The sequence below is a fragment of the Mirounga leonina genome, unplaced genomic scaffold, assembly GCF_011800145.1.
Source record: "Mirounga leonina isolate KUSES-001 unplaced genomic scaffold, KU_Mleo_1.0 Mir_204, whole genome shotgun sequence".
In the NCBI taxonomy this organism is placed as follows: domain Eukaryota; kingdom Metazoa; phylum Chordata; class Mammalia; order Carnivora; family Phocidae; genus Mirounga; species Mirounga leonina.
The window spans coordinates 17288994-17312328 of NW_023270513.1; the positions used below are offsets into that span (position 1 = coordinate 17288994).

General features: G+C 35.1%; 1 protein-coding gene across 1 annotated transcript in view; it reads left to right on the top strand.

Moving 5' to 3' along the window:
* The window catches only part of DACH2 (dachshund family transcription factor 2), a 373931-nt gene extending 367538 nt beyond the window's left edge, over positions 1–6393 (top strand). Inside the window, exon 12 of the mRNA XM_035028825.1 lies at positions 934–6393. Coding sequence (XP_034884716.1) covers positions 934–938 — 5 coding nt within the window. The 3' untranslated portion in view covers positions 939–6393. The remainder of the gene's footprint in view (positions 1–933) is intronic.
* Positions 6394–23335: the final 16942 nt, after the last annotated feature.

Consider the following 23335-nt stretch of genomic DNA (forward strand, 5'->3'; position numbering starts at 1 on the left):
ACACTTGAAAGAAAACATGAGCTCTGGGTAGGAAAAAATAACTTTTTCCAAACGTAAATTGAACCTTCAAAAACATAATAGACAAATTTCTTTGCAGTTTTTTTTTTTTTTTTTTTTTTTTTTTTTTTTTTTTAAATACAGGCTTCCCGTTACGGAATGAACGAGTTGTAGGAATAAAAGTCACAGCATAAAGAATACAGTCAATGATATTGTAATAGCCTTGTATGGTGACAGATGGTAGCTACATTTGTGGTGAGCATAAAATAACATATAGAGATGTTGAATTACTATGTTGTACACCTGGAGCTAATGTAATACTGTGTGTCAACTACTCAAAAAATTAAAAAAATAAATACACAGTGAGAAGTTACTTTTAAATAACCATTTTGTGAGGGAAGGAAATCTCATCCTGAGGGGAAATTGCAATCATTAACAAAGATTTTGACTCAGGGAAAATGGTGTGGATCTTTATTCATGTTTTAGATTATGAAGAGGGAGAAACCTTTCTTAATGCCTTGCTTATTAAGCTAGTCATGCATTTCACTGCAGATTGTAAAACAGTAGCATGCACAAGGGGCTCCTAAGCATATTTTAGAGTTAGGAAATATCATTTACACTATTTTTATATTGTCAATATCACCCTGAGAGAATAAGATTAAGTTTTAAACTACTGTAAATCTACAGTTTTGCTCACCTTTGTATAATTTCATTTTTAATAGAATAAAACTCACACCAATGAATATATGTTAAAGGTATAAGTCTAATAAAATAATACATTTATTACACAGAGATTCATTCAAATCTTGAACATATATAGCACAGCAAAATACTATAAAGCCATTTTGTGGTTTCCAGCGAAGTTCATTGAGTAGATTTTGGATTTTCTTTGTCATAATGAAATTTTGACCAGGTCTTATTGTTTTTTCTGTGCAGCCTGAACACTGATGCCGGAACTCCAACTGATCATAGGCACGAATAGAGTGCTGTAGCAGTTACCTGCTTATCTAGTGCTGTAATTCTTTAGAATTAATACTCAAATTCTTAAAATATGGAACCTTCAATTACTATTTGTTCATTACTGATAAATAGAACCTTGCACGTACAGGGAAAATGTGCTAGAGAATAGGCTTCACAAGTTTTTAGGGGATAATCATGATGATGATTGAACATGATACTTTACACTTCTATAACCCCTTTCTTCCATGGAGTTCATAGTGTTTCATAAATGTTATCACATGAATCCACACAGCATCCTAGTGGGATAAGTAGGTGCAAGAATTTTTGAGACAGAGAAAATGCTATTTCTAAATGGTGTGACAGAAACTTAAACGTAGGCACACCCACTTTAAGCTGTGATTACTGTGAAATAGCTTTATATCTGCCTGACCTGGGATTTAACAGGAAATATGTGAGGAAGTAACTCATTTGTGCAAATGACCAATATTATCACTGCTTTGGAGCTCACTTTTCTAAAAAAAAACAAAAAACAAAAAACAAAAACAAACAAAAAACATGTCTGCAGTGTTCTCTAAGGGAATTATAGACAGATCTAGTTTGCAAATTTTGCCATACCTAGTTCTCCCTTTGATCTGTTGATGGTAAAGCAAGTTATTTAATCCCTTTCCTTGTTTATAAAGAAGGCAATGATAAAAACACATACCCAAGCTACTAAAAATACCCCTTTTATTCTTTTCTGCTCTCCTCCTATCTCCAATCCTACTTCTTCTTTATTAAACTATCAACAACTAAACGGACTGAAAAATCTATAGACATAGGAAAGAGAGGCAGATATGATGGATCAGTCACATCATGGTTATTTTCCATTGTTCACCCTCTGATCTAAACATGACCAGATGCCTATGATGTTCCAGTAATTAGAACCAAATGGGTCATTTGGCTTGAATTGTCCAGGAAATAGCCTCAAATATCTTTAACTGTTTATTTAATGGAGGCCTGGCCAAAGGATGGGGGGAAATACCTGTCATCATTACTTTCATGCCTCCTGAGAATCTAATAGAGCAGTATTCCAATGTGTTAAGTGGCACTCTAGTGATCAGAAAATTTTGTCTCATCCTAATGTGCCCTCCCTACATCAAGCAAAATCTAATTTATTATGTTATTTTTACATCTGCCCTAGAATTAATTGCTGATGTGACAAAAGCACCACTCATCTTATGCAAAAGGCCAACTAAGTTTTTAATCGATTCTCCAATAATCAGTTCCCTTTGACAGTACATGCAATTTCGGCTGGAATGGCCACCTACTCTACACGTTTTAAAATGTTACATTAATTCATATCAATGTGACATTCCAGTCATTCCATGCTCTGAAGGAATTTCTTCTAAGGCACAAGAATTTGACTTCTTGTGCTCTTGATAGACTGTAGAAGTTCTGCTTGTGTAGAGTAGGTGTGCTGACTTTAACCTAATTCAGTGAATAATGTCAAATTAGAAATAAATCATGGATAAAAAAAGAAATAAATCATGGATTGAGACAAATATAATTTTTAAAAATTGTACTAATATCATCTGAACTGAATAACAAAGATGTATGACTAAAAATATAGCATCCAGAAATGTCTCATTTGATAGTCAAACAGCATGTATTAAACTATAGGGGAAATTGAATAGCATATTCAAATTAACTAAGTCACTTAAAAACAAACTAGTGTCTTTTTACAAATAGATATGTTTAATTGATTTTGATTGAACTATAAGCAATCCTCATATGTTTTCTTATGGTCTTTTCCCACATATCTGCCTTTTTTGTGACACCTGATTTTAGCTTTTTCCTTTCATAAGCTTCAGATGTATGCCACAGAAGGCAAGTCTCACACTTTGAGTTTGGAACAACCAGGTGTGGTTCTTTAAAAATTACTCAACTGATCAGCAGAGGCTCATCTCCTGTATGAAGGGGGCCACACCAGACTCCTGTGCCATGGTGTATGCCTATATCAGGCAGTACTGTGCTAAGAGAAGGACTATATGGGCCTTCATTTTTATTTTTTAAATGGTCACATCTGTGTATATCAACCCCCCCTTGTACTTATCTGGTAAATCTTAAAGCAATAAACTGCATCAGCTCTTCCCAAATGTCAATGTGTATTGCTCCTTATAAATTCCCAAGCTCCCTAACATTTTTCTAGAGAGGCTTTGTTGGTTGCTCTTCCTGATCTTTAATCTTATTTATATCTAGAATGCATATTACATCATCTCTTTTGGAACTCAAGTACAAACACTCTTAAAACCACGAAACATTTAATTACTAATTAGATGTTTCTTGTTCCTAATGAAGTGAGCACACTGGGTTTGGATTGAAATTCAGCTACTGTTCTCCTCTATTTAGGGCTCCAGATGTTTTTGTTTTATCTAGTTTATTTTGACAGCTACTACTAAATGATAAATCACTCATATTATAGCTGAAATGCATTTTGAAATTGAAATGTTGCAAACATTGAGATTGCTCCAAGAATCAGTGTCAATTAGCAGGTCAATATTGGCTCCTTCCTTATGATCACTCTGTATTGGTATATGTAAAACAGTAACAGAATCTGTGTCAACATTATACAGCATGCTGCACAAGAGTCTATTTTGCTACTATCCTCTAAATTAGGAGAAAAAGGTTTACTACTATGAAATCTCAATTTATTGTATTCTGGGTAGAAAACATTGATTCATATTAATACTGTCTTCTTGTTAGCCTAGTTTTTCTTAGGATTTTTGAGCTGCTGTGGAATAGCTCCTGATAGGTCTTGTAAACCAGCACATTTAATGAAGGGTGTGGGCAGATATGTTTGTCTTTTTTTTTTTTTTTTTTTTTTAAGGCAGTAATTAAACATAATAAAGAAGGGAGATTTTTCAGAAACCATTTTTCTAAAGGGCAAATGGTGATTGCTTTTTAGCATTTGTTATTGTGCTTATGGACCTTTTTTAGAAGATACTATTTTGTTTTGCCATTGCTTTCAAGTTTGTGATGTTCACAATTTATATTGCATGACTTAAGCTTTAGCTACATTGTATAAAGTTCAATCTTGTTTTCCATTTGATGCTGAAGAGCTTTCCTTTGACATTTAGGCTGTGTATACAGAAGATGAGATAGACTGGAAAACTGAGCAACTATCTGGTGAATTTTATGAGAATGACTATTCTTAGGTGCCACAAAGGAATTTGAGCAATTCGCTGGGGTGACAGACTACTAAACAGTTCCCCCAAATTCAAACTTTGTTTTCTTCTGGTCTTAGGTAAAGTTCAAGTTAATTCCACAGGCTCTTTGGCAAAATATCTTTGGCAAAAATTGCCCTCTAAGTTTGACCCTTTAGGTCATCTGACTAACACAGACTTTTATTCTTCTATTACCTTACCATATCTTCATTTTTGGTTCTGAAGTGTTATCCAGAAAATTCCACTGGACTCACCACAATACATCTATAGAGAAAGAATAAGTATTTAAAGATTTTATACACAAGGCTTAAAAAGGGTATATTTTCCTCTTGACAATGCTAAATTTTGACCAGACTGAATATTTTAGACTAGGCATATCAGTTCAGCAATGATAATATACTCTCCTTCATGTGTGAAGTTGATACATTTGACTCACAAACACAGACTTTAATTGTTTCTTAAGCATAGGTGATGGATTGGTACATCCACACTTTCTTTCCTGGTTCTTCTTTTGTGACCAAAGGCAAATTTTATGAAGTAGCTGGATAGAGACTCAAGTCATAAGCCATGGCTATGGAAAAGAGCAAGGTTAGACAAAAAGAGGTAGAATTTCTTTTTGAAAATTGTTTCCAAGTATAATTTTTATCCACACAACCAAATATGGATGGTATGGATTCTTTTCATTGCCAACATTTAAGTAGATTGCCAACATTTAAGTTTGACCAAACACATGGTTAAATTGATACTCAGAACTAGTCTCCCTTCATGCAGTATACACAGTCAGGGTTAATCTGGGGAGGGGGAATTCTAAATGTACAAAGCTATCATTACCTTAGATGATAACCAGACACTCCTTTTTCCTTGTAGTAAATCATAGGAATCTTGAACATATCATTATATACAAAAAGCAAAAGTAATGTGGATAACTATAGACATCACATTTTATGGAATGGGTCTTATCAGTCTTCAAGGTCTTCAGTGCTGTGGGAAGAACAGATGCTGTAGCAAAAAACAAAAACAAAAACAAAAAAAACTTGAAAGACCTTTGAAAACTGACACAATAACTATAGAAATGTTAAGAAATTTAAAATTTTACCAGTACTAAATCAAGCCTATTACATCAGATCATTTGGTTTCCTGAAAATAGAAGTTCAGTATTTTTAAGCACATATCAGAATTATTCCTCAGAAGAACTAACTTGTTTTCTTTTTTTTAAAGGAGGTAACTATTACTGTTTAGCAATGGCACAACAGTTTTATTCAGCCTGAAAGGTCCTCGCTGGCTTTACATAAATGAAGATGCTTGTGATTCCAGTTTATCTCTGAAACTATTCAACATGGAATAATTTCAATTGTGTTTATCAGCAAAGCTTTGTTTACTGAAGCATCTATTCAGTCTATATTACGTTAAAATAGGAACATGTGTACAGCTTAAATGCAATGATGTAAACTTTGTCCTTGCATTTGATTGATCAGTTTAAGAATATGAGCTAAATCCTAATGGGTAAAGTAACCTGACCATATGTGATGCTTTTCTACGCTCACTTCAGCTTGGTTTTTTGTCTTTTAAGGAAAAAAATGCAGTAGTGTGTTAGAGACTAGAAACATATGTATGGTTTCTCTGTTCTGACATATATTAAGTTAAAGTACACCTTCTTTGTTAAAAATGTACTTGATGAACTTCAGTATAAATAAAAGCATTTTGACTTTGTCACTTGTCACTGAGTTTTTATTTTCAAATTGCCAACTGCAGTCATTGAAGTAAAGTCATAGCGCAAATCAAAATTCAGGAACTAGGTCGGTATTTGCAAAGCTTCCTCTGGTTTGGTTATTTCCAAACCAATATGAACATACATCTTGTTTCAGGTCACTTGTTTAAACAGTCCAATATTCTTGTCCTCAGTTGTTCTATTGAATCACACCAGATTGCCTTTTCCTGGCTTTGTGTGCTTAGTGAACTTGCTTTTAGGCGGAAGGGTTGTACTGGGAAACAGAAAGATTGTGGTGAATCAAAAACTGGAAAATCATTTCTGAACATCTGTTATTTCTAAAAAGTTTCTTCTTGAGAAATACCTTCAGTAGAGAATAAGAAAATGGAAAGGGCATCTATATGGCCCAAAGAAATTTCTGTACATCCAAATATTCATTGTAGCCTAATGAAAAACCAAGGCCAGATTTTTTAAAAGCCTAATGAAAAACCAAAACCCAAACTGTGGCCCTGCCCTAGTTTATTTAAAATGTCTTCACTTTCTCTTTTGTCCATTCCCACTAAAAATACTTGAGTCCATCTAAAATCTGGTTCACCAAGGAACCTCTAAGTTATTCCTACACATTGCCACTTCTACTCCTCACCCTGTCTTATAAAAGGTGTTTGTATTCCACAGCTGGCTAACCACAGACTGTGGGTCTTCTATTTGGAACCATGTTGCTCACTTCCAGATGTTTCCTCTCACCATCACCTCCTCACCATCTTTATTTATGGAAGTTTTAAGAGTCCTGAGAAGAATGTAAGCTCTTTCTCTGCTCTAGAGGAGAAAGATCCCTATGGGTTTTTATTGACCAAGCAGGCCTGCTCTGGTAGTATGACTTCCTTCCACCATAACACAATAAGAAGGGTACCAAATAATCAATCACATGATAAGCAGGGCTGCATTATTCAAAGCTTAGTATAATGACCAGAGGAAGCCTGTGCCCTTTGCTGCCCAATTCTCAGGGGTCCAGGTGCCCAATACTGTCTGTGGCTTCATCTCATCTGGTAGCAATTATCCACACTGGCTTAGCATTGTTGGGGCAATTTGGTTCTGAGTCTGGTGGATAGCTGGGACTTCTTAGGAAGTAGAAGCAACTATAGGAATCTTTTGATTATTTGAAGCTCACCTCATTGGCCCATCTGGGGAGAATGGGAGAGGAAAATACTGGGATTGAAGCCTACTCTGCACCTTCATGTTTCCTGGGATAGGATTGCTTGCCATTTCAGTGCAAACCCTTGACCACTCTTCCACAACCTCCTCCTCACCACTACCTCCCTCCTCCAAAAACATGAGAACCTTAGCCTTGAGAAAAGAGCTGGCACAAGACAGGACATTGCAGGACAGTAGTTTCATTTTATATCAATTCTTTCTTAGGTATAAGTTGTCTTCTAGGGTTGGGAGGATCAGTGTCACATCATTCCCCTCTCTTTGGAGATTGTATAATTTACATTCATCCTGAGACTGGTGAGAGGAGCTGGATTAGCTGCATACAAACTTCAGGGACTCTGACCTCAGGTTCACTGTTTATGCAGTGTTCCCCCACCACTGCTCCTACCTCCAGACATAATCATAGGACTTTCATCTATAATTATAATTCTAGTATAAGGGTCTTCCACATCTTTCAAAGGACCTAACATTTTTGGAGATCCAGTTGTTGTCACTCTTCCCAACTGATACATGTATAAATTAATGCTAAGGAATTTAGTCATGAAGTCCCCCTTCCACCGACAAATACCAACATTGTGCCTTCTTACTCAGGGAAAAGCGTCTCTGTGGATGATGATCCAAAAATAACTTATAATAGAATCTTAGATTAAGGGGTGGGTGGGAGGATCTTTGAAAACCATCAATAGCCTGATATCTCAAAGGTAGGCACATAATTAGGATTTGAACAATTATAATGCTAAGAAGCTACTTTTGTTGGGCAGCTTTTAGTATTAGAAAGGTGAAAACTGATAGGGAACCAAAATTTTGCCACTTCAACTTGAACTTGATAGAGAAAAACTACCCCCAATCATACACATAGATGTGATTCCTCATTAAAAATGATAGAAATCCATCAGGTGTTGCAGGTAATGCAAAACGAGTCAGAATGGTTTCATTCCTGTTTGCATTCATGTTCATGCATGTATGCACACACACAATATATACACATAAAACACATCTGCTTTTCTTTCTCGATGAGTTATTGAAATAAAATCTGAACATTTTAAAAATGTCACATGATTTAATTGTCTCTTGAATAATATGAGCAGCTAAATTATGAGATATAAAAAGAAAGTTAGATATAAAGGTAGTTAGCTATCATTGGAAAGGGTGGAAGTAATTTCATATATAAAATGCCTAGAGGGGCGCCTGGGTGGCTCAGTCGTTAAGCGTCTGCCTTCGGCTCAGATCATGATCCCAGGGTCCTGGGATCGAGCCCCACATCGGGCTCCCTGCTCGGCGGGAAGCCTGCTTCTCCCTCTCCCACTCCCCCTGCTTGTGTTCCTTCTCTCGCTGTATCTCTCTCTGTCAAATAAATAAATAAAATCTTAAAAAAAAAATAAAAAATAAAAATAAAATAAAATGCCTAGGTGTTGATGATAATTCTGAAGCTCAGTTCTTTAATGTTTTAAACAAAGTCCCTTCCCTTGACCTCATACTGACCATGGGAGATTTCCCCTTTTATGCCTTATCTCAGTTACATTGTAATCTTTCTCTAAAATTTCTAGTTTTAAACTAAATGATAATAGAAGTGAGAACAGACCTGGGACCATGTTTTAAGTCCTGATACATTAGAAATATGGGAGACAGAAATTTCAGAAAAGCAAATGTACTGATTTAGTAATAGTAAGGTTGCCTAGGATATCCGGGCATATTTATTAAAATTTTTGGAATTGATTTATGCCCCATCAACAATTTCCCTTACCTACTTGTGTTTTTTTAATTTTTATTTTTTAAAAAAAGATTTTATTTATTTATCTGAGAGAGAGTGTGCACAGGAGAGCCATGAAGGAGGGTGGGTAGATGGGGGGAAAGGGAGAGGGGGAAAGGAGGGGAAGGGGAGGGAGAGGGACAAGCAGATTCCCCACTGAGCAGGGAACCCTGAGATCATGACCTGAGTCTAAGTCAGACACTCAATAAAATAAGCCACCCAGGAGCCTCTTCCCTTACCTATTTGAATCAGAGAACTGTGGTGACCAGGATGCACTACAATAATTGCAAATGCAGTTAAACTCAACTAATGAACTTTTCAGGCCGTGTCATGGTAATTCATTGTGTTATGATAGGGGGAATATTTCTTCATCTTTGGATGACTTTTTTTGAAGCAAGTTAAACCCATCATACTCTTAGTTAATTTTATGCTAAAAAGTATACAATATGTAGCAATAAACACATAACAGGAACCCATTTGAGAGATTAATCTGAGAGCAGTGTGGGATGGATTGAATGGAGATGGTACAGGAGGAGAGAGTTACATGTCATAAAATAACACTTTTACTTTTTCCTCTACATATTTCTAATTTAAAAACAGTTTTCTTTGTAACTAGGGATGGCACACTTGTTATCAATTTTATAGATGTTTACAATCTTAGTTAATTATGAAAATGTGAGTTATTCTGTGGGTTGATCAAATGAAGAAAATGTTCTTAGCAAGGTTTGATATTTAGATTCAGGCTTCTACAAACATCAGTAAAATCATTTGCCATAGAAAGTTTTATTTGAAATAAAACATTTCAACTGAAGACTCAGTTAACTTAATTCTTTCACCTTTACTAATACAGGCAATCCTTGAATGCTAAATGGCATAACAAAGAATCATCCTTTACTTATGAACTATGGCTCCAACTTCTTTCTTACCACCCAGTTTCACTCCTTTTGCTACTTTTAGATGTAGGCTGTTCTGCTATCTGAGAAGGTATGTTCCCACTGAACTGTCACTCACCCTCTGCCACCTATACTTCCTTGTCCAGGTTAACCCCAAAGTCAGAACTTCTACAACATTCACAGCCCCATGAAACTCCTTGCTCTCATCACTCAATACACTGAAATGGAGATGAAATAATTCCATCTTGCTACTAAGGATACCCTGGTTGGTATATCCTTTGGGTTTATTATGGAACTCATAGTAGTTGGGAGTTTTATTTATTTTTTAAGATTTTTTTTATTTTTTATTTATTTACTTGAGAGAGATAAAGAGTGAGATAGAGAAAGAGCAGGAGCAGGGGGACGGGTAGAGAGAGAAGCAGACTCACCACTGAGCAGGGAGTCTGATGTGGGACTCGATACCAGGACCCTGGAATCATGACCTGAGCCAAAGGCAGATGCTTAACCGACTGAGCCACCCAGGTGTCCAGTAGCTGGGAGTTTTAAAGCACTGATGGTTCTATTTATAAATCATCTATTCTAGTAGTTTATTGTATTTTTTGTTGGTTTAAGAAGGTAAACATTACAAATGACAAGACTGATATTAAAATGTATTTTTTATTCTGAAGAACAGAATCATCATTGAAACTCTTGAACACATTCCAGTTGGAAATCAGAGGTTGCCTAGCAGTAATAGCACATAAGTAGATTGTAACAGGGAAGAAGGTGAGGTACATAAATTTTCCCAATGACTAAAATTATATTTTTATTTAATAATCACCATACTATATATTATATCCTAGAACTTATTTATAACTGGAAGTTTTTACCTTCTCACCTCCTTCACCCATTTTGTCCACCCCCACTCCCATCTCTGGCAACTACCAGTATGTTCTCTGAATCTATCATTTTAGGTTTTTAAGGATTCCATATCTAAGTGAGATTATACAGTATTTTTCTTTCTATGTCTGACTTTTATTACTTAACATAATGCCCTCAAGGACCATCCAAATTTTTGTAAATGATAGGATTTCCTCTTTTTTATGTCTGAATAATATTCATGTATATATATGAATTTATATATTTTTCCTATTCATCCATTGATGGACACTTAGGTTGCTTCCATGTCTTGGCTATTGTAAATAATGCTGCATAAACAGGGGGATGCAGATATCTTTTCATGATAGTGATTTCATTTCTTCTGGATACTTTTAAGTTTTTGAGGAACCTCCATTCTGGTTTCCATAGTGGCTGCCCTAATTTATATTCCCACCAACAGTGCACAGGGGTTCCCTTTTCTCCACATTCTCCCCAACACTTGTAATTTCTTATCTTTTTGATAATAGCTATCCTAAAAGATATGAGACCATAGCCCATTATGATTTTGATTTGCATTTCCCTGACGATTAGTGATGTTGGGCACCTCTTCATGTACCTGTTGGCCATTAAGATATCCTCTTTGGAAAAATGTTTATTCAGTTCCTCTGTCCATTTTTAAATTGGATTATTTTTCTGCTATTGAGTTGTGTGGGTTCTTTCTATACTTCGGGTATTAATCCCTTATCAGATATATGCTTTGCAAGTATTCTCTCCTGTTCTGTAGGTTTCCTTTTCATTTTGTTGATGGTTTCCTTTACTATACAAAAGCTTTTTAGTTTGATGTAGTCCCACCTGCTTATTTTTGCTTTTGGTGTCAAATACAAAAAAAAAATAATAATTTCTAAGACCAATGTCAGGGAGATTACCCCATATGTTTTCTTCTAGAAATCCTATGGTTTCAGGTCTTATGTTCAAGTCTTTAATTGATTTTAAGTTGGATTTTGTGCATGGTGTAAGATAATGGTCCAATTTCATTCTTTTGCATGTGGCTGTCCAGTTTTCCCCACACTATTTATTGAAGAAACTATCCTTTCCCCATTATATATTCTTGACTTCTTTGTTGTAAATTAATTGACCATATATGCATGGGTTTATTTCTGGGCTATCTGTTCTGTTCCGTTCACTGATGTGTCTGTTTATATGCCAATACTGTTTTGATTACTAAAATTATTATTTTAAACTTTTAAATATTGGAAGGGGGCTCTTTGAGGTAAAAATCAATCACATAGGGGCACCTGGGTGGCTCAGTCGTTAAGCGTCTGCCTTAGGCTTGGGTCATGATCCCAAGGTCCTGGCATCGAGCCCCGCATCAGGCTCCCTGCTCAGCGGGAAGCCTGCTTCTTCCTCTCCTACTCCCCCCTGCTTGTGTTCTCTTTCTCACTGTGTCTCTCTCTGTCAAATAAATAAATAAAATCTTAAAAAAAATCAACCATATATATACCATATATGCTCTACTTTCACAGTTTCTGAAGCCTGATTTATATTTTCTTTATGATTCAAGATGATAATTTTGATGTTTTCTTATGGACATGCTGGGAGGTCTGCTTTTCAGCCTTCTTAACTCCTTTTATATCCAGCAGATAACTGTAACTTTTTCCATCCTTGTGACTGCTTCTAATAATGTCCATTCTCCCCCACCTACTTGTTTGCTATTTGCTATCTCCTATTGCATTCAGAATTATCTGATGCAGATCTCTATCTCTTGAAAATGCCTTCATGCCTAAAATGTCTTCATACAAAGACTCAGATTCTTCCAAAATGTATCGTCTATGCATTCATTTCTTCCATTCATCTATTCATTCTTTCATGCAAAAATATTTATTGAGCACTATGCTATATGTTGGGATATTGTAATGGATATGACAGAAAAAGATTCTGTCTTTAGGGACTTCACAGTCCTTACAGATAATTGCATTATTTTGTGCGATATCATGGAGGAAATCAAAGTTTTTGTGGGAGCATAGAGAGACAAAACTTAACTAAGACCTGGGGGTCAAGGAAGACTTCCTGGAGAAAATGGTATCTTACTTGCAACTTGAAGGATGAGCATAGCTAGTTAGGGGAACAGAGGTTAAGCTATCTTCAAGCAAAGATACAATTTATTTCAGGAAAACCTACCTTTGTCCCTTAAAATCCTTTTCCTTTAGTACCTTGGTACTCTAGGAAGAAATAAATCTAAAGTTTTTCTTATCTCTATTACTCCCTTGATTTTCCTTTCTTGGTGATCCATTATTTCTTAAAAATTAGAAGTGGCCCCACATACAAGGTGTTCACTCCATAGTCTACAGGGCTTGAGGGTATCTGAAGCCCCTAAAACGTCCAGTGCCTCAGGGGCTCAGATATCTCACCAAGGTTAAGCCACCCATCCTTAGTTCTTAAGACATTTGCAACTATGAGAAGAGAAAAAGTGTTTTTTGTTCTCTTGGTCATTACAGATGATCAGTTTTATCTTGAGTGATTAAAACATGTAGATATTTGTGTAGACATTTGACAAATTGTCTTTGCATACATCATTTCACTTAATGTTAATTACTCAGCGTGTTTCTAAGGGAATATACTTTCCTGTATTTTCTTTGTTGTACATCCTTGATGCTTTCCAGAACTCTTCTCTAATAAATGTTTCATGAGTGACATGGGTCTCAAGGATAGATACTGAAGCTGGTTAAGTGTTAATAAGAATAATGCTTTGGGTCAGAGGCCAGAAGAATACATTCTGTGATTTTAGTCCAAGGACTTTGTGAATAATCATTTAGGTTCTCAGACTGCCTTACTTATTTCTAGAATTAGAAGCTACTTCTGAAGAACATGAATGGCCAGAAACTAGAGAGCCAGGTAACTTGAAATTATTGCTGAAGTAGCAAAATACTGTCTTACTGAAACACAAATACTTCTGGACATATTTCCAAGTGTCTTCTGGACATATCCATTTGTTCATAACATATACAGGGCATAAAATATATTCAAAACAAAAATTTTGATCTTTACTTTCAAACATGCTCCTTTCAGTAAAATTTTTTTTTTAAGTTAAGAAATAACCATCATGGGTCTCTCAAACTAGAAATGTCAGAGATCTCCTGAATCTTTCTTTTCTTTATTACCAACATTTAATCAGCCATCAAATATAGTCAGTTCTATCTCAGAAATACCTTTCAAAGTCATTTCCCTTCCAAATTGCCATCATATTAGTTCAGACCCCTACTGTCTCCTATTTGGAGTGTTTCAGATCCTCACTGGTCTTTCAGGTATTAGACTTTCTCAATCCATTCCATCATAAACCTAGAGAGAGACTTCCAGGATTTCATTTGGACCATGCTAATATTAACCTTAATCCTTCAGTTCCTCTTCAATTGGGAATGGCATACAAAATCTTACTTCTTCCTCCCCAATTCCTACTACATTCCCTCATATACTAAACATGCACCCAATAACTTAAGCAAAACACAGTATTTAATGCCTCCATTTTCTTATAGCTCATGTTCTCTCTGCTTAAAACAATCAGCACCTACGGCTAGCTACATAATTTGTGGGGCCAAGTGAAAAATAAAAATGTGTGACTTCTTGTTCAAAAAGCAGGAAAGAAGTGCCAATAAAGTACATATGAAGGCTTTTCCTTTATTCCATGGCCTCTCTCTTATCCTGACATGTTTTTTTTAATTTGCTATTTAATATTATTCTATGAAAAAATTACAATTATTAGCATGTATTTGTATTCAGTTTTATTATGTGTGTTACTAATTTTAAATGCAAAAGCCAGCCTTGCCAGTACCTTTTTCTCTATCTGTTTAACTTTTACTTCATTCTTTGAAATTCAAAACAATTATTTTCCTCTCTGTGAATTCTTCCCAAACCTATTTTTTCTTTGCTTTATAACCCTTTGCAGTTCTCTCTGTCAATGTACACAAATTTTGGAACCAGATAAACAGGTTTGAATCATGAATCTATCTCTGTGACATCAGAATATATATATATAGAGAGAGAGAGAGAGGGAGAGAGAGAGAGAGAGAGAGTCATGCTGAGCCTTAATTTCCTTGTCTAAAATATAGATAATAGTACCCACTTCATAGGATTGGTATGTGGCTTGAAAGTATTTAAATAAATAGAATAGTGCCTAGCACAGAGGAAGTGACCAACAAATTGTAGCTTTTATTATCATTATTAGCAGGTGACAGTATACTAGAATTATTTTTTTGTTATATTTATCTCCCCACTAGACTAGATTATCTATACTCTGTAACTCTCCCAATATCTACCATAGCTCTCAGCATACTCAAAGCTGAATGAATGAACTCATGCTTTGTGTTTAAGATTTTATTTATTTATTTGAGAGAGAGACAGAGAGCATGAGAGTGAGCACAAGCAGGGGGGAAAGCCAGAGGGAGAGGAAGAAGCAGGTTCCCAAGACCCTGGGATTATAACCTGAGTGGAAGGCAGACACAACAGACTAAGCTACCCAGGTGCCCCTGAAATCATGCTTTTATTGAGCACTTAGCACTGCGCCTGACACGCAATGCTCATTCTTTTAATATTTACTGTATTACTTGTGAAAGAATGATTGTTTTAACCACCTTGACATACATTCCAATTTAAGCTGATAATGACTTCTACAAATACACAGTAAACCCCAAATGAGTCTCCTTCTGCTCAAAACAATTTTTTCAGAACTCATACAAATAATTATTCATTTACCCCTTAGATTTAGCTAAAATCAGAGTTCCCAGTTGCAGCCAAAATTAAGAAGCAAGAGATGTAGGTGGAGGTATTTAGAGTAAAAATTATTCCTTTATACCCCATTTTTGAGAAGATGTTTGCAATCATTCCTGTCTCAGACCTTGAGGATGGTGAAGTTTTAAAAGAATATCAGACTTGGGTCAAGATTTTTTTTTAAATACCATAGCACAAGATGCCCTAAGGAAGGCTTTGTTTTTCTCTTCTTCTTGAGGCTAGCACTTATAGTTCAACAGCATTAAAAAAAAAAAAAAAAAAAAAAAGAATAAAAGTATAAACCAGCCTTCTGAATTTCAAGTTGACAGTGTCCCTGTTATGCTCAAGTAAAAAAGAAAATGTTGATGGAATGACATCTAATGTTCAGTCACAGTGAATTTTTTCAACATGCCTAAAATGTCAGTTCAAGCCCATCTGTTTCATTAAGCTTCTGTAAACAGCATGAAGCCTCTGGGCATTAAGTCTATCAATTCTCACAGTGGTGATTGGTAAAAGGAGCAGTACTGTTTTGTCTTATGACTAAACTCCCAGTGAATTTATGCTAGCATAATCTAAGGATTAAAAGTAAAATTTAATGGCAGACATTTCATAGAGAACTTTGTGAACAACTACCTACATCTTCTAACATCCCATAACTGTAATCTTATTACTTCTCCTCAAATAATCGCTTTAATTTCTCTAAACTGCACTGATATTAGGTTGGTATGTCACTGATTTTTAATTTACCCTTCCAAGAATTTTAAACATCAAACTACTGGCAAATGACATTTAGGGAATTAATAAGCTTTATAGAAAAAAACTGTTAAGTTCTTACTACTGGTAAATATTGACAGGCCAGGATATGAAGTACAAATATCTCTGCCTTACCTAATCAAATGGCTTGTAACTAATACTCTGTTTTGCTGAGTTTTTCATGCTTTGATAATGAGCAAATTAGAATTATCAGTGAGCAACCACTAGTTCTTAAATATGCCATTCAAATTAACTAATCAGAACACATACATTGCCTTTGTGTAACTCTCATGTGAATCAGGCTGCCAAGAAAACATGATGAATAATATTTCCATTTCAAGGATGACAAAGAACTCCATAATAGTAATGTTTCTCAGTGAGATTTCAGCGTGAATATCCCCCTATATCTTGAGGGAGCCCCCAGTGATATATATAGAAAAAAGTAAAGTGCATATGGATGACTGTGGTCCAGAGATATCATTTGTAGAGGACCTAAGGCACTACAGCAACATTCATGCCATGAAAGCATAACTCCAATAGCCATCTGCACAGAATTTCTTATTATATAATTTAATATTTAAAATATTTATTTGTAACATGGTCTGTCTCACAGTGCCTAATGATAAATTGCAATAATGGGTTATTCCTGAATGCATTTAGATTTATTTTTCTGTAAAAAAGGAGTAGCTTCACAGAACATGTCTAGTGAAAAACTGAAGGCAAAGTATATTACCTTTAGTCAGTACTAAGTGATTCCATTTTGAAAATTAAAACAGCTCCAGTTATGTACAGATTAAAAGCCATAAGCATCTACTTAATATTGTTTCCTCTAACTAAAATGCTAGAAGTCATCAGCATTATTACCATCAGGATAGGCTTATTGGATCTACATTATCTAAAATAGTTACTAAAGGAAATTTTGGTTGATAACTGGTGTAAAAGATGTATGGCAACTAGTAAGAATGAACCTCAAATTACATGGTCTAGTTTGACTGCATGGAATATAACAATATATATAAAAATGTTATTATGATTTTACATCAACATTCCTCAAATGTATGCAAGTGAATTAATGTCATACTGAATTTGTACATACAGCAATGCTTTGAAAAATTTCTGCTGTAAGATGTTTTAAGATATAGCCATAACAATATAGTGAAAAATTATGGCTAAAGCATCAATTATCTGATAAAGACCCACATCATTAACGTGTATGTGCACATATCCTTGTACAGACAACACAGATTCTACAGAAGGAGAGAAAAAAGTGTTAATTTGCCCAAATATATACAAATGCACATGCATACCTGTATCCATGCAAAACCTTATGCTTGTAGTTATAAGATATTAAATATATATACTATATACTAGTAAATATTCTTCTTAATATTGAAAATCATTTGCTTTTATTAGAAGATGTATTTAAATGTGCCTACATGGAATTTGCATGTAATGACTGCTAAATTTGAAAGTCTAATTTTTGAAAGAAACCATATAAGTAATTAAGGTAATACAGATTAATATCTATACTGTGTTGTGAAAAAAAGGCCTCTCTAAGCATAACTCTTAATACAGAAACCATATAAAGGAAAAGATTGAGGAATCTGAATCTTAGCAATCAGCCATATCTGCATATTAAACATACTATAAGATGGAAGTTAAAAACAACAGGTAAAAGTAAAAAAGAAAACAGGCAGTACATTTACAATACAGACTGACAAAAGGTTAGTAACTTTTTATCATATAAAAAGTTATTGCCAATTAATAAGAAAAGGTCAAATGAAAAAGGAAAGATTAATCACTATTAATTAAACAATTCAAATTTGAAGCATATTCAACCTCATTTGTAATAAAATGCAAATTGAAATGAGAAACCCTCTTTTACATATAATATTAACAGAAAATAATAATTATGTTTAGGAAAAATAGTAATTATGTTTAGTGTTAATGAATATGTGTGGAAAAATTCACTCATACATTGCAATAGATAGTGTTTACTGTTAAACTTTTTGGAGGAAAAATTATCAATATGTTTCAAAAGCTTCATAAATTCACATATTTTTGACTTAGTATTTAATTTTTATAAATTTATTCTATAAAATCCTTGCCACAGCTATGTAAAAATGTATATATAAGATTATTCACATTAGCACTTTTTTTGTACCAAGAGAAAATGAAATAAACTTTAAATGTCCAGAAATAGGTATTAGTTAAATAAATCATGGTACCTCTATTGAGGGGACTTCTCTGCATCCATGGATATTTTGTATATATAATGGGCCTAAGAAAAAGTTCACAATTCATAAATAAGTGGAAACAAGAGTCAAACTACAAAACTATGGGTACCATAATCACACAGAAACACACACACACACACCTATAAGTCTGTAAGTGCTACACTGTAAGGTTGGAAGAGTTATTATATACAAAGTTGATTTTTTTCTGTTTCTAAAATTTTTAACTATGCTACAATGAATATGGAATATTATTATAGGTACTTATTTTTTATATAAAAATATGTATTAATAAGCATTGCACTAAGAAAATCCAGAACGAGGGCCAGGCATATTTTATTATTCAGGTTGGGTCCTAACTTTCTCTATAAAAGTTAGACACTAATTTATAAAATGTACAAACTTTTCCAATTGCATTATTTTCATAAAATTTATTGTTCTTTTCTCATTACAAAAATAATATAATTTCACTGTAGATGATTTTCAAAATATGTAAAGAGACAAATCAAATAAATTCTGCCTACAATTTTACTACCAATATATAATCACTTTTATAATAATTTTTGAATTACACCCTTTTCATCTTGTTTTTCTTTGTTATTAAAATAAAGATACGGATATGGATCCAGAGCTTTTAAAAATTGGAGTTGTAGTGTACATTTTGTTATTGTACATTGTATGGTTTTTTTTTTAAGATTTATTTATTTATTTATTTGACAGAGAGATAGGGAGAGAGAGCACAGATAGTCAGAGTGGCAGGCAGAGGGAGAGGGAGAAGCAGGCTCTCTGCTGAGCAGTGAGCCCGAGGCGGGGCTCGATCCCAGGACTCTGGGATCATGACCGGAGCCAAAGGCAGCCGCTTAACGGACTGAGCCACTCAGGCGCCCCTGCATGTATTTTGAATACAGCACAGGTTTGGTTCTTGTTATCCACTCTGGCAATTTATGTCTTTTAAATAGTGTATTTAGACCATATTTAATGTTATTATTAATATATTTGGTTTAATCTACTACATATCTATGTTCAATTCATTGTTTAATTTTTTCTTTTCTTTTTTTAAATTTTATTTTATTATGTTATGTTAAATTTTTTCTCTTGTTATTTTGTCTTCTACTCTTTTTCTGCTTTCTTTGGCTTTAATTAAGCATTTTTTATGATTAAATTTTTGTCTTCATACTTAACATTTCAAATAAATTTATTTTTAAAAATTCCAAGTGGATGCTCTAGAGATTTCAGTATACATTTACAACTACTCTAAATCAATTTTCAAATAACACTGTACTTCTTAATGGGTAGTGTAAGTACTTTATAACATATTATTCTGAATTCCTCCCTCCTATCTCTTATCATATTGTTATTATTTGTTTCAGTTATCCATAAACTATAATCAATGAATACACTGTTGTAATGATTATTTTGAATAAATAGCTATCTTAGATTGTCAAATCATTCTTTTTATTTTTGCATTTATGTTTTAGAAGTATCTATGAACATATTTTCAAGCTCTTTCCATAACCATGTTTACTCTACTGATGAGCCCACTGAAATTCTTTGCTACTTTTTAAAGTATTGTTGATTTCTAGCATATCCTTTTGATTCTTTTTTATCATGTCTATCTCTGCTCACATTACCTGTGTGCTTTCCCTTGTTATCTACTTTTTCTATTGGAATCATTAGTATATTTATCATAATTATTTTAAATCTAGTTGATAATTCCAAAATTCCTGTCATGTCTTAGTCCAATTTTGATACTTATTTGTCTTTTCAACTGTGTTTTTTTTTTTTTTGCCTTTTAGCATGTAATTTTTTGTTCAAAGTCAGACCTGATGTATTGGTTAAAGGTTTTGTTTTTCTGGCTGGAAGATAGTCTGTGTTTACTGTTTGCTATAGCTGCAGTTAGAAGAAGCTAAATTTTTCTCTAGTGTACTTGTTTTTATTTCCCTTGTTGTCTTTGGATTTTCCTAAGAGAGTCCTTTTTATTTTTTATTTTATTTTTTTTTAAAGATTTTATCCATTTATTCATGAAAGACAGAGAGAGAGAGAGAGGCAGAGGGAGAAGCAGGCTCCCAAGGAGCAGGGAGCCCGATGTGGGACTCGATCCCAGGACCCCGGGATCATGACCCGAGCCGAAGGCAGACGCCCAACCATCTGAGCCACCCAGGCGCCCTAAGAGAGTCCTTTTTAAATAGGGTCTGAATCTTGTAGTTCTTTAAGTTGTAATCCACTATTATCATACAGTAACTGGATTGATATGGTGGTATGGTGTGAGGGAGAAGAACAATTCTATACTCCTATGACTAGTCCTCAGTCATTTAGGAGCATATGTCCCTAGACTGTGATTTTCACAAGTGCTTCTTAGATTTTTGTATTCCTTAGGTGAGTCAGAACTACCAGAGGGGACTGAAGTTGGGTATTTCCCTCCCCCCAGGTTAGTTAGGCCCTGGTAAAAAAAATAAAAATAAGTGGGTTAGTCCCTAATGAATAGTTTCTTCTGAGGATGTGCCATGGTTAAGGAGAACAGAATGCTCTGGCTGTTTTTCAAAACGGGTATTTTTTCCCTCCCTGTGCCAGAAGCATGAGAGGATTTTTCTCCAATCTTCATCCAGCAGACTTGGTAAGGCTCCTGGAGATAAAATTTATAAAGTTTTGAGAGCTCCACTAAGACTGGACATGCCAAGTTTTGAATTCTCAAGTTAGTCCACCTTGAACCTCCAGCAATTCATTAATTAGAGTTTAAGTGTTCCAACAAGTACTAGCTTCGGTGGTGGACTTCCGCTACTGGTAAGCTATAATTTTCAGGATCAATTTCTCGAATTTTCCTGGCAATTATTTGCCCTCTGACCTCAATTTTCTGATGAATAAAAAAAAGTTGCTGATTTTCAGTTCACCTTCTTCTTGTTGTGAGGACAATAGTGACAACTTTTAAGTTCTTAACACATTAGACCAAAACCCAGAAGTCTCCTTGTACATACTATTTTGGAACTTCCTTTATTCATGTAACAATATATGACATCATTTTTTACAATACAACATGTTTTTTAATGACTTCATTCTATTGCACAATTCAGAGGTAAAATAATTCAACTTATCTCATATTATTAGACATTTAGGTTGTGTAAAATAATACATTTTGAGCAAGATGGCAGAATAGAAAGTCCCTTGCTCATATCTCCCCACAACAGTAATTTGACATCTATTCATGGAAAAAAAGTGCCTTTGTGGGAGCTTTGAGACCCATGTAGGAGATTGTGAAACACTGATCCAGCCCAAGACCAAGCAAGGCTATTTTAGAAAGCAGGTTCATGTCCAGGTCACAGGACATTTTTTTGTGATCCTGGATAAAGACCCAGAAACCCTGTGTACTTAGTTGCAGCCCCATTTGGCTTTGGTCCTGCCACCAGCACAATCTGCCGTGGGACCTAGGAGGAGCCACGCTTGCCCATGCTTCAGGTAACAGACCAACTGAATTTGGTCCTGGCTATGGACACTGAAGTGGCCTGTGTCTTGGCTCCAGCCTCACTCAGCTGTAGTCTAGGAGCAGTCCTGACCATCTAGGGGCTCAGCAATAGACATGCCTATCCATGCTCCAGTAGGCAGGCCTGCTGACCATGGTCTTATTGCCGATCCTGAAGCAGACCTGTGACCTTGCTCCAGCCCATTTTAGACACAGTCCAGGGAGAGTTTTACCTGCCCAGGCACTTGACAGAAGACATGTCTCTGTAACCCTGGAGAGAAAACTGAAGGCTTCAGTCCCAGTTGTTGACCCTGATGTTGCACTGTGATTTGGTTCCAGTCTTTCTCAGCTGTGGTCTGGGTCTAGTTCTGTCACCCAGAGATCTTGCCCAGTGACTTAGTGGGGTTACTCCCAGGGATCTGATGAGAGCCACACCCACCTGGTAACAGGCCCCCCAGCTGTGGACCCAAATTTCCTGAAGCAGACTTATGTACAGCACTAACCCTACAGACCAAGGTCCTGGAGGCAGTCCTGTTCATCTATCAATGAGGCAGGATTGGGTCCAATACCACCTAAGTTCCAAGTAACAGTTGCACAAACTATAGACTCCACTACAGACACAGTGACCTGACTTAAGCCCTGCTTAACTGTGATCCTGGAGGGAAGCCCATCAATCCAGGGACCTGACAGGAGGAAGTCTTTACCTGCTGAAACCAGTCTGTAAATATGATAAGGAGCATTTGCTGTTTCAAATGCACAAACAACACAAGGCTACATGGATCAAGAAGATTTAGGCAAATACATCACCACCAAAGAAAACTAATAAAGTTCCAGTAATCCACTCTAAAGAATTGGAGATCTACAAATTACTTGATAAAAAAATCAAAATAATTATCTTAAAGAATCTCCATGAGGTACAAAAAAAGAAAAAAAAAAAGAAAAAAACACAGATAGACAACTAAATGAAATAAAAAAAAAAAAAAAAACAATGCATGGACAAAATGAGAAGCTTAATAAGGAAGTGAAAACCATAAAAAAGAACCAAACGGAAATCCTGGAACTGAAGAATATAATGACTGAGACTTAAAAGTACAATAGAAATCAACAATAGGCTCAATCATTCAGAAGAAAGAAACAGTGAATTCAAAGGAAGTTATTTGAAATTAGAGGACCAAAAAGAGAAAAGAATGAAAAAAGGTGAAGAAAACATACAGCCTATGGGACACAACCAAATGAATTAAAATATTCTATGTGGGTGTCCCAGAAGTATAAGATAGAAAGGGGCAGAAAGCTTATTAAAAAAATAATAATGACTGAAAACTTTCTAAATCTTGGAAGAGATATGGATATTCAGATTCATGGAGTTTAAAAAACTTCAAGGAAGATCAACTCAAAGAAGATCACTCCAAGATACATTATAATGAAATTGTCAAAATTCAAAGATAAAGGGATAAGTTGGAAAGCAGCAAGGAAGAGCTGTACAAGGGAACCTCCATATGGCTATCACCAATTTTCTAAGTGGAAATCTTGCAAGCCAGTATGGAGTGGAATGATA